The 12,519-nt window shown below is 48.6% G+C and overlaps 1 protein-coding gene across 1 annotated transcript; it reads right to left on the bottom strand.

The window, feature by feature from the left end:
* Positions 1 to 820: 820 nt before the first annotated feature.
* On the bottom strand, positions 821 to 2,750 carry RAMP2 (receptor activity modifying protein 2). The gene is made up of 4 exons (XM_032457248.1): positions 2,503 to 2,750; positions 1,980 to 2,045; positions 1,403 to 1,514; positions 821 to 1,259 (listed from the first exon to the last, which is right to left on the bottom strand). Exons 1-4 carry the CDS (start codon positions 2,600 to 2,602, stop codon positions 1,004 to 1,006), a joined length of 534 nt encoding a protein of 177 aa, XP_032313139.1. The 5' UTR covers positions 2,603 to 2,750; the 3' UTR covers positions 821 to 1,003.
* Between the last annotated feature and the right edge of the window lie 9,769 nt (positions 2,751 to 12,519).

Below are 12,519 nucleotides of genomic sequence, written 5' to 3'. Positions count from 1 at the left end.
TGTCCAGGGAACATATACACAGTGTGTCCGTGTACAGAAATGGTGTGCCACTAGGTATGTCCCTAGAAAGAGAAAAAGTGTCTTAAGGGAGTATGAGTATGGCTCAGGAAGCTAATAGAAGGGTCCAGTGAAGAACTAGTGGTTGCTATGGGGATCACTGGTCTCTAACCACAAGGTCCAATAGCCTCAGTTTTGAGCTTCTTCAGGTCATGTCCATCTTCTGATTGTTGGCTTTAGTGGACACCAGGGGGCAGTGTGTGGCCAGAGTGTAGGCCACACCCACCCAGGGTCCAGGACAATGTAGGATGAGGGCCCAGGACCTGGAGGGGGAGTCCTGTGGTGAGTCTAGTAGTGGAAGCACCACTGCTTTTGCCCTTAATCCTGTGGTCCTTGGGGATGGACTCCTGTTGGTCAGATCAGGGTTCCTAGTCCCAGGCCCTGTGAATAAACTGAGGCTTGAAGAAAGGGAAAATGCAGGGCTCCTGGGTGTCCCCCCCAGCTTCTTGCAGGAGTCACAGCAGAGTCTTGCCTTGTCCCTCCCCCCTCAACTCCCCAGCTGCTGTCCAGACCGGAAGGGAGTCTCTTCCTGCACATTTCCTGGAGCTGGGTTTGGATAGGGGCAGGAAAGGCCCCCACCTTGGGAGGAAAGAGTGTAGGGGTGTGGCCTTCAGGTGGGGGAGGGAGTCATGGAGGGCAAGTAAAACAATGGGCCTATCCAGATTCTTCCAGCTCTGCTGCCCAGAGATGAGGGCCTGTGGGAATGGCAGAGACTCTGGGAAGGACTCAGGCCCCACTGGGAGGGGGAGGGAAACAGTGTATTAAAAAAAAACAAACAAACTTTATTTTGAAGATTACAGAATGTGTGCCGTGACCCCACCCAGCTTCCATTTCCACCAATCTAGAGATCCGCGGTAGGGCTGAGAGAAGGAAGTAGGGAGGGGAGGAGAGAGCTGGTGGAGGCAGAGGAAAGGTATGAGATGGCTGCAGAAGAGCTCACACCACCCTAGGCCTGGGCTTCACTGTCTTTACTCCTCCACACCACAAGGGTGACGAGGAAGGGGATGAGGCAGATGGGGGTTATGATCATGGCCAGGAGCACATCCTCTGGGGGGTCTGAGAAGGTAGGCTGCACCAGGGAGCAGTTGGCAAAGTGGATCTGGTGAGTCTCAAAGATGATCCGTTCTGCCCAGGGATTGGGGAAGCCCAGGCCGAACTCCTCTGCTTCCTGTTCCAAGCACTCTTGAAGGGCGCTATAAGGCCTGGGGGCAGGAGAGGACTAGAGTGAGGGAGGGGTTGGGCCCAGAGAGAGGAGTGCCCCATACTCACTCCAGGCCCACAAGGAGCAAGTCCCACCCCACCCCACCCCAGCCCGGCCCAAGCAGCCCTCCAGCACTGCCCCTACCTGCTAATCAGGGCCCAGTCACACCAATCCTTTTCGATAGAATCCATCTGATCCTTATAACAGAGCCAGCAAAGTTGGGCTTTTGTCTCATAGTTCTCCTCCACCGTTTTTCCTGTGGGCAGAGATGCTCCACATTGACCACTCCCCTGCCCCTCCCTCCAAGCCCTCTGGTCCAGGTACTTCCACTGAGGAACCACTGTCCCTGTCTTCAAATGTGGGAACTGCCAGGAAAGCCTCAGAAAGTTTTCTAAGCAAGACACTCCTGGATGAGGAGAGAGTCCCAGCCCAGGAAACGTTTAGTGCTTTCCATATGCACAGCACTTCTCAGCCTCACAAGGACTTCCACATACACTTTTTCTGGGATGTTCTAACCCACCTGTGAGGTGGGCCAGCTCAGAGCCAGGTAGTGGCTTTGTGGGATGAAAGGTAGAAAGACCACAAGGAACTCCAAGAGAGAACAGAGGGGAGTTTAGGGGCGCCAACTGGGTTTGGGCCTGGCTTGTGGGAAAGGGACCCTCCTCACTGAACTCCCTCCTCCTTGCCCTGGGTCAGACTCCCACCTCCGCTGGGCACTTACCTTCTGACTTTAAGTCGTCTTGGGTGGGAAAAGGCTGAGCTAGGGACTCCTGGGGTTTCAGGACGGCTGTGGGCAGAAAAGGGAGAGGGAGGTGGGATGAAGCGGATCTGGGCAGTGTAGCCAGGAAGAGGGGGTGTGCGGGTTGGGGGCTGAGACCTTTGGAATTCACGGCTACTGTCAGAAGAGAAAGAGGAGTAATCCAGGCCCCCAGGGGTTGTCTCAAGAGAGGGGCTGATACCAATTTCTTCCCACTCACATCCAAACCCCCTCCCTCCTCGCCAGCCCCAGAACTCCCGAGACCTCTCCGCGGGGCCCCGGCAACCCAGCTTTCCCAAGCGGGAAGCAGCTCGCGCTGCGCCCTCACCGAGGTGGGGCCCGGGACCGTCTGAAAGACAGCGCTGTCCGCACCCGCATCATGGGGCCCGTTCAGGCCTCGGCCGTCCAGCCCCCCTCCCCTCCAGGGCCTCCCGCTCCTCCCGCTCCTCCCGCTCCTCCCGCCCGGGCCCCGGGGCGCTGCGCTCACCGCCCAGCAGCAGGAGGAGGCGGAGCGCTGCGGGTCGCCCGGCGCGGGTCGCGGGGAGCCGCGGGCCTCCGGGGGCGCGCTCCGCCCGGAGCGAGGCCATCGCGCGGCGAGCAGGCGAGGAGCGGCGGCGGCGCAGAGCCGGGCCGGGGCGGGGGCGCCTATATCCCCGTCCCTAGCCGCAGGAAGCCGCGCCGCTTCCTCGCAGGGGCTGGGACGGCTGCGGCCACGTGGGGGGCGGGGGCGACGCCCGGGGCCGGCAGGCTGGAAGGGGAGTCGCTGCCCCACCCGGCCCTGGCGCCCGCCGCTCCCTCCGCCTGGTCGGCGTTGGCCCACCCTTTCTTTTAGCTCACCCTGCGGGGCTGGACAGCTCCCCTCGTAACCCCAGAACTGGGATCCATTTCCTGGGCTCAGCCGCGTGGCGCCTACGACTCAGCCTAAGGTCTCCCAAAATCTGCTACCCAGTCTCTAGTCCCTACTTCCCTTTCTCCGCGAGGAGATGGGGGCGTGTGGTGGGGAGGACAGTGAAATGAGAGAGGGGGCTGGGAGCTCAGAGGGCCTCTCAACGCCGCAGTATCTAAGGCAGGGGGTTGGGGCTGTCGTGGGCCGTGGGGGAAGGGGGGTGCCTGGAGCTGCGCTCAGAGTTCCCTTTTCCTGTGAACACCCACTGATGTCAGCCCGCCTGCCAAAATCGAGGAGGAGATGAAGAGGGAGTTGGCCCTCCAGAGTCAGCAGAAGGCCTGGGGATAGGGGTAGAGGGGAAACCAAAGGTCCAAATACCCTCCCTTCCAGGCACCCTCTGGGGCCTAGACCCACAAACCAGATTGAAGGCAGGGGCAAAAAGTAAGATTACTTCATTCCTAAGAAGGTGGCCACAACTTTTCAGGATCAAGGTTGTGAGAAGGGAGGGGCTTAGAACCTGCAATGTGTGACTTTAGTCATGAGTGGGTTACTTATTTACAGAGGAAGAAGCTAAAGCTCAGGAAAAGAGCCCAGAATTTGAGTTCAGAAGCTCTGAGTCCTAATTCTTTTTTCCCACTCTCCAGCTAGATAGCCTGGAATGATTTCAGTTACCTTCACAAATTCTCAGATTCCTGCCATGTAAAAGAGGGACATTACCCTCCTCACTAAACTGTAGTGAGGGTGACAGTGTGAAAGGGCACTGCATCCACTCAGCAGATGCTAGTTTCCTTTCCTCCTTTCCTAAGGACTTGCCTAAGGTCATACTGCTGAGAAGCAGCAAAGCTCAGCCTGGGGCCCCAGCGGCCCTGACTTCTGCCACACCACAGCTGTCTCTGCGTCCTGAGCCAGAGCTTCACTAGCCTGAAGCAGCCGAGGATCCCAGGAGCTGATTGGGCCATGACGTTCAACTCCAGACACAGCTGTCAGTGCCGAACTTTCCTAAATTACTCCCAGACACTGACCCTTGGACTCAGCTGCTGCTGTTGTCCCAGTTTTACTGATCCCTTCCCACCACAAATTATCTTTCATGATCTCTCTTCAGATCTTCAGCTCAGGGTCTTAAGCTCTTAAATCACGGCCACTGATGTAACCTGTTGTTCTTCCAGAGCTAGGGTCAAGAGGTTGCTTTAGCAAGGGATCCAGAAGGAAAAGGGAAGTAGTATACCTGGCATGAGCCCTCCTGGTGAAGGTCATCTTTTGCAATGTGCAGAAAAGAGCCAGGTAGCCCTGGAACCACTTCAGGTCAGGGACAAACTCCATTCCTTCCCTCTCACCTGTGATTGCCCTTTTCAAGAAGGAAACATGGTCAGAGGGAAATTTCTAGGTGAAAAGATGAGAGGTGGAAGCAAGGAGGGGCAGAAAGCAAAATCAGCCATTTCCACTGGCCAGAAGCACCTGAGTCCACTGTGGTTTAGGACTGGGGCTGGGATCAAGATTAAAGTTGATAAAAACTTGGGGTTTAAAATAAGGCCGTATGATGTAAAAGATAAAAACAAACACTGGTTAGGATTCTGAAAGCAAGTTTTGCCTCTGTCTTGCTGTGTAACCTTGGGAAGGCCATTTCACATCTTTGGAGCTCAACATTTTCATGTATAAAATGACCCTAGTCTCAAAAGGGAAAACATAAGCTTGTGTTGTAATGTGGAGACCTCCAAAGGAGAGCTTACTGTAGCCTTTCCTGAACTGAGGAATCCAAACCTCCTGCTGGAGAATCTGGAAATTTCCTTTCTTTCTGATTTTCCTCTTCCCACTTTTTTTCTAGCCAGTTGGATGTTTGGCTGTTTTCATTGACCCCTGGGGGCATCCTGCTAACTAAGGGTCTGCTATGGGGGTCCTTTGGGGCTGAATGAGGACTAGAGATCTCACCTTTTCCAAGTTACCATAGGAAATAGTCCCATGATCTGCAGCAAGGGGACAGAGAAGGGCTTCATTAGGGACAGAGGCTGGTTCTTCATGGGAAGTTATGATTTCCACCCCTGGGGACACTTCCCTTTCCTTTCTAAGCCCATTTCTGCTTTAAAATATATTTTTTGCTATAAAGATATACTTTTTAATTGCTAGTAATACATAAGTATAGACTGGTTGCAAAATACTTAAACACAGAAAACTTTATACTCCCATTCCTTTCTAACTCAACTCCCTATGTATTTTGGACTTAAAAAAAAGCATAAATGGGAATTAATATCATTATTCAGTGACTTTTTAAAATTAATAATATATCTTGGGTTATCTTTCCATGATACCATATAAGGATGTGCCTTTTTCCTTTTAACTGCAGTATAGTATTGTCTTTAGTCTTTTTTTCTTATAACCGGTGGAATCTAGGCTTTAAGTTCCCTACACACTCCCTTATTCCTCTGTCCCTACCCTACTCCCACCCCAGTGCTTGGGAAGAGAAGGATCTGGTTCTGTTCCAGCTGGACATTGACCTGAGATTTCTGGCTCCAACCTAGATTAACTTCTCCTGGGCAGGGATCCTACCCCCGTGTAAATTTCCCTTCTTATTACAGGCCAAGGGCCATTCTGCCTGGAGAAAAGGGAGAGATGACTTGACCCTAAAAAGGAGTGCCACTTCTAATCCCCAGCCTTCCCCCTACATACACAAATTCAGAAGAGCATAGGGGGAGTAAACAGCACTGGGGGCTTCCTACACAATGAAATTACACGCAGAACATCCAGGAATTAGCATCTCTACTGTGTAGAGACATTCACAACATGCTGGCTTCTTTCCCAGCTGTCTGCAAAATAAAGAGCAGAGCTCAGGAAAAGGTGTGGGGGAGAGTCAGGGTCAGGGAAGCCAGAAGTTCTGGCTGGGAGGGGCTGATCCTTCCAAGCTGGAGAGAGGAAATAGGCTTCTTCAGAGGGCAGGGAGGCAGCAAGGAGAACCAGAGAGCTACAGGCAGGGAGCCAGCTGGCTAAGGGAGGGAAGACAAAGGGGTAGGGACACCACTACTCCATTCTTCCCAGGCCCTCATCTCCAGAATGATGGCATGAGGAGCAAGACCATCTCTCAAAGGGAAGAATGATTATTGGAGAGAAAACATTGGCTCTCTTATAATATCTACAAGTTGTAAGTAAAAAGCAGAGCAAATGGTCAGGCCATATTCCTCATCAATTTCTGGGGACTTAACAGTAGCTACCATTTGTTGAACAATTACTATATACTGCATAGTGTGTTATCTGACACATATGCTGAGTGATTTGCAAGCATTTCTTAAAACTTTACCACTGTAACATCAGAATTATCTTGTCCATAAGTGAAAAAGGGCAAGAGGAATGATTTGTCCAAGATCCCAGAGGAAGTAACTGGCAAAGTCAGGATTTGAACCCAGGACTGCATGATGCTAAGCTTCATGTCTTAACCATTAGATTTATCATCTGTTTCTCACTCCAAGTCAGAATATTGATGCTTTACTGGGTCTTGAGGGGAGGGGAGAAGAATAGACAGTTTCTTCTAGGACCAGATTGACCCCTCCAGAAATAGGATCCTGCTTTACCCAATTGTGTGCACAGAAGCTGCATTCCTGCTTCCTTCCCTGAACCAGGCTGGACCATGACATCACATAGAGGAGGCTGTTTTTCTGAAAAGAACCCAGGCCAGTTTTATAAGAATGATGTTCAGACAGTGTGACTGAAGAGGACCATGGCCAGGAGACCAAAGCACACGCCCAGCAGTGCTGAGAACATTGTTGGTCCCTCGGCACCTGGGGCTGACTCATTGCTGTCAGGACCCAATGCCAGATGCCAGGATTGCTTTCACCCTTCCTCCATTCCTCAAAGCTGTCCTCTGAAACTATCCCCAGGAACCTTCCACCCCGTCCCAGCACCCCAGAAGTCTAGGTGTTGTGTAACATGGGGGCGCCTTGAGGAAGCCAAGCAGTGTGCTCAGAGCTTCATACAAATTGTTTTCCTTACAATGTACAACTCTATTAAGTTAGGTACCATAATAATTCACTTTACAAAAGAGGAAACTAAGGCTTAGAAAGGTTAATCCATACCTGAAGGCAGTCAACCTATTATCCAACCTGCTAGACAGAATGAAATAGTAAGAGATGAGGAAGACTGGCCAGGAGAGCAATCACATAGGGCTCCTCGTGGCACAGGGGCCTTCCCCACTCAGTATGACCCCTGTCCTGTCTATGCTTACTTCACCAGCAGACAGTATCTTTTCACATTCTTTCTCCCAAGACCTTAAGGCAGTAGATAGACAATAAAAAAAAAATCCATGACATTACAAAATAAGTCATTTCTTAGATCATGACAAAGATCCAACATATCTAAAGCAAAGAGGACACTATTTGCTTTAGATATGTTGTACATGTTAAACACATGATATGCGCATGTGTGTTTAACATATGCAGTGTGTGTAATGTCAGCTTGAGTGATACTGAGACAGGACGGGGGCAGGGCACAGCCACTCAAGGAAAAACAGCAATTTAACACCAAAATGGTGGAAGATTCAACCCCCAGTAGGCCTTGATGCTCAAGATGGTGGGAGATTTGACTTCTAGCAGACCTTGAGCTTCATTATACGCCCATTGTCCCATTGTAATATATTAGCATGATAAATAACATGCCCACAGGCACCATGACAGTCCCAAGGCTAGCCACAAAAGGTCAAAGAGTGGGAAATGGTCAACTTCCTGGGAATCCCAGCCCCCTCCCCAGGCTAGTTAGACTGGTCCTTCCACTTACTAGCACATGAAGCCACCAAGCCCATAAAAACTGGCAACACTGTGCCTCGCGGCGGCCACCCTCTCTCTCTCTTCCCCTCCTTCAGAGAGGGCCTGTGCTCTGTCTATGGAGTGTGTACCTACTTTTACTCTAATCTGAGCACCAAACCCCCACACCTTGTGGCCATTCTCTTGCCTTTCGATGTGTCTCTCTAATTAAGTCTACCTTTACTCAACTGTAGATCACTCTTGAATTCTTTCCTGCATGAAGCCAAGGACCCACACTTGGCGGGGCACGTCCCAGGGGCTTAACCGAAGCCTGGGACATGGCGCTCCTCACGCCCCACATCCATTTTTCCTTCATCGGTACTATAAAAGGTAATATTTTCCTCATCTTTAAAATGCAGGAATAATAATAGTATCTACAAGTTACAAGTTAAAGCACTTAGAGGAGTACTTGGCCCAAAGTCAAAATATATAATTATTATTATTACTACTACTACTATTATTATTATTAATATTCTATTGTCTAGGTGGTTAAGAGCACACACTTTGGGGTCAAGCAGATTTGAATTTGAATCCCAGCACAATCAATTATTTAGCTGTATGTGATCTTGCACAATTTACTTAACTCCTTTGAGTTTGTTTTCTTAACTGCAAAAATGGGGTTACTAGCGTGTATCTCACTGAGCAGTAGAGGTGATACATGTTAAAGCATTTGGCCCAATGCCTGGCACTAGTAAGCATGTAATAAATGGTAGTTGCTCTCATAATGTGTACTGACCGCATATAGTTATAAAACTCTATTTCCAAGATATTCTGGGATCCTTCCAGTTTCATAATTTTTTTTTCATTACACAACACTCTTTATTGAAAAGACTACAGACTTTGGAGTCAGATAATCCTAGCTTGGGTTTGAATTCCAGCAATCCTACTTACCAGTCATGTGGCTACAGCCAGTGTTGTCCACCTCTCCGAGCCTCAATGTTCTTCTCTGTAAAATGGGGATAATAATACCCACCCCCAGGCATCTTGCAAGGATTGCATGAGATGATGTAGGTTCCCATCCAGCCCAATATCTAGTGATTACGTGAATGCTAGAGGCATTTTGTTAATTATATAAATAAATGTGACATTTTTGTTTCTTTCCATACAGTGTCATGGATGTAATCTGTAAATGTATGTGTTATACTTTCTTTCTCCAAAACAGTCTCCATAGCCTTGTATCCCATCCTAGCTGCACTGAGACTCAAAAGGCCATGGTATTAGCAGCATGGGATCCTGCTGATAAGCCAAAGAAGGAAGAAAGGGAAGTAACAGAACCAAGGGCAACTCCCCTTTCCTGTCTGGCTAGGATTTGTTTGTCTTCCACACAGGCTGTACCCTGCTGATATGGGGGTCTGTCTAGTGTCCAGCTTTTTTTTTTGGTGGGGGGAGGCAATCAGGGTTATTTATTTATTGGAGGTACTGGGGATTGAATCCAGGACCTCATGCATGCTAAGCACACACTCTACCACTGAACTGTACCCTTCCCCCCAACAGTGTCCAGCTTTGATTGCATCCCCAGTATAGAGGAAGTTAGGAGCCCCTTGTCTTTCAGCAACTATTTTCCTCTGAATTTGCAGAGAAGAGTCCCAAACACATTTTTTTTTCTGGTGCCACTGGTAAGAGAAGAAAACCATGGAGAAAATCCAGACTAGTGATGTCAGTGGTAGAAGACCTCAGAGGAAAGAGGAGTTAGAGTGGAGTGGTTTAGAACACAGGTCTGGGGTCAGAATGACTGGGACAAAATTCTGGCCATACCTGGGTGACCTTGGGCACGTTCCAGGCTCTTTAAGCCCTGGTTTCCTTAGCTGGAAAATGAGTAAAAGAATATTGCTGACCTCATATGGAACAAAGATGACCCATTGTAAAGCACTTAGCACAATGCCAGGCACAGATTGAGTGGTCTGTATTTGAAGGCTATTATCGTTTTTCTAGCTCTGCAGTTATATAGCTGAGGACCCTGATGACCAGGAAGGAAGCACAGCTCATTAGCTGTCCACCCAAACAGGACTACTTCCCAGACAGGGCTGTGCCAAAGGCGTGTCCCGTGGGATCAAGGCCCTGCATTAACTGTGCCAAGAGAATGGAGAACAGGCAGCACCACCCTAGCTGTGGGGTTGGAGTTTTCAGAGTATGTGCAAAGCAGGGCCTGAATCCCACTCACGTAATCCCTCAGAAAGTCTCTTCCTGATGGAATTATTTATTTTGTAATTAACAAAGCCTAAGGAGGCCCTTTTTAATATTTTGGCTTGGAGTCTTAGAGTTTAAACTTCTAACAGCCATGGACAAGGGTTTATTGTGGACCTGTTCTTACTTGTTGAATTGAATGCATTATTATGATCCCTAAGCAACTAGGGGTCAGGAGCTAAGTACCTGAGGCGGAAAGCTGGGTTTTTGAGATGAGAGGACAAAATGTCCAGGACTGGAGTGGTTGCAAAAATCAAGCCATGTTTCCAGGCTCAGTAATGTCCAGACCTCAACTTGCTTTGGAGCTGCCTCTGCCTCTTAAGTGTTCAGGGAGGGGTCTGGCACTTCTGCTGGCCACACTAAGGCCTGGGCAGCAGCCCCAGTTTCTGGTGACCTTCGTGCAGGGTTTTAGGTTGTGCTTTTGCTTTGTTTTCTTGTTTGTTTCTCCACAGCAGGGTGGCCTTACTCTGCTTCTGGGTGGGAAATGGGGGAGGAGGGAGGATGGTTTGCTCCCATCTCCACAGCTGTGTTTACACTTCTCCGTCAGGGACTGTCTGGGGCCCAACTTTTTCCTCAGTCTTCTATGTCCTCTAGGAGAAATGCTATTTGATATTCCTGTGGGCTTTACAAGGGAGGGGCAGAATGAGCCGAGGGGTCACCATCCAAAGGGGGCTGGAAGGAAGAAGGGAGAAAATTTGGAAGGGAGAAAGAAATATTGCAGAAAACTCTGGTTGAATTATGGGAAACATCACCTCCTTCCCCTTTTTACTAGTGGCCTGAAGACCAGCAGGGGACAAAAGTACACTTAGAACTTGCCTGCCCCCAGGAGGAACAGAACACGTGACATGTCCTTTCTAATCACTGAGTGGAACAAAATCTCTCACTTTGTGACGGGGATGTGAGTGCACGGAGCTGAACAGTCTTCCCTGAGGCTGCTTTGGGGCCAGTGGTAAGAGAGACAGCATGTTAAAGCCAATAAGATCATGCTAAAATACATGCAAATTAAAAAGGATTTTAAAAAATGGTCAAGTAAATAATGCTCTTCTCCAGGGAGCAAGTTGAGCTGGTATTAATCGGTATACTAGTGTTGCTAGACTCTCAGCCAAGCCCAGGAGAATGGCTGCCAAGGCAAATCAGGCATCAGGTTTCAGAAATTAAACACATAATTTTATTTTTCCGCAATAGGGAACTTTCAGAAAAAGAACCGGCCCTATTAGGCTACTCGGCACACTTTGTCTAGTTTCTTTCAGCCCCAGAGGCCTCCAATTTAAGAGCAAGATGAGCAACTGAAAGCCAGGAGTGACACAGTTATTCCTTTCTCCCATTAACTGCCTAGGGGTGGGGCTGGGAGGAGTGGGGCAGGGGTGATGGTACTGTTTTTCAAAGGTCCAGTAGCTGACCACTTGCCAACAGTTTTTCTACGAATTTATAGGACAAAGACCTGAAGGGTTGGAAAAGAAAAAGAGGAAGAGCTGGCCAAACAAAGATTGGCTGATAGCGACTCATGGACCATGGGCAGCAAAGAGAGAGCTTGGTCTCAGGAAAAACTCTCCCATTACCATGAAGAGGAACCAACTGGCAGACAAATTTTCCCCAAGAACCCCACACTTACTTGTGATGTGGAAAGTTGTTTTTATAATCCTCTAGTGAACAAGGATTACTAAATCCTGGGTTTCGTCCTATGTCAAATATTGTGGTGGATGTGAAAGAGGCAGACAGCATGATAGCGAGTATGAAGTTGTAGTGAAGCACCAGAAGAGAGGGAGATGGGGGGATGGGGGGTGGGGTGGGGTGGGGGTGGCAGGCTTAATGAGGAGGTGGAGCTTGTGCTGGGGTGCACACTCTGATCTACAACTTTGACATAAATCCCCTCACCTTCCTTCCTTTCCACCTCAAAATATTTTTGTAACCATACTTTGTTATCGAAATACTGTATCTCTTCTCTTGTCACTTGGCATACTTCCAATGTGGTCCACTCCCATGGTGTTAGTCACCAACAATAAATTGATGGTTCCCAGATCTTCTGAACATCCCTCCTTAGATAACCCACATTCTTTTTTTTTTTTAACCTACTGCCCACCCCTTCCCTGCCGCTTTTTAAACCAGAATTTTTTATTTCAAAATTATTTATATGTATAATGGTTCTCAAACTTGGTTACATAGTGGAATTCCCTGGGATGCTCTTAGAACTCTTGAAGCCCAGGCCATACTCCAGATCAAGTAATCAGACTCCCTGAAGGTTGGAGGAAGAAATCAGTAGTTATTAAACCTCCACAGGTGATTTTAATGTGAGCCAAGTTTGAGAACCACTGATCTAGCAGGCATTTGGAATTGAAAGGAACATCACTGCAAACTGCCAAGTATGAAGGATTTGTTAGTGAACTGATAAAGGCAAAAGAAAAACAGTAAAGTCAAAGTTTCTGATATAAGGAAAAGAACACTAAATCTGCAGCCAGAGACTGAGTTTAAGAACTGACAGAGAAAATTTTCATCTGCGTAAGGCAAGTCTTTTTACTCCTTTATGCCAGAATAGCCTTGTGTGTAAAACTGAAATTCTCCCTACCTACTTCATAGAGTTGTTCTGAAGATTACTTAAAAAAAAAAAAAAAAAAAGAGCATTATAGGCTTTTAAATTATGTATGTGGAGACAAAT

Source organism: Camelus ferus, chromosome 16, assembly GCF_009834535.1.
Source record: "Camelus ferus isolate YT-003-E chromosome 16, BCGSAC_Cfer_1.0, whole genome shotgun sequence".
In the NCBI taxonomy this organism is placed as follows: domain Eukaryota; kingdom Metazoa; phylum Chordata; class Mammalia; order Artiodactyla; family Camelidae; genus Camelus; species Camelus ferus.
This window is presented reverse-complemented; position numbering and strand designations above follow the sequence as displayed.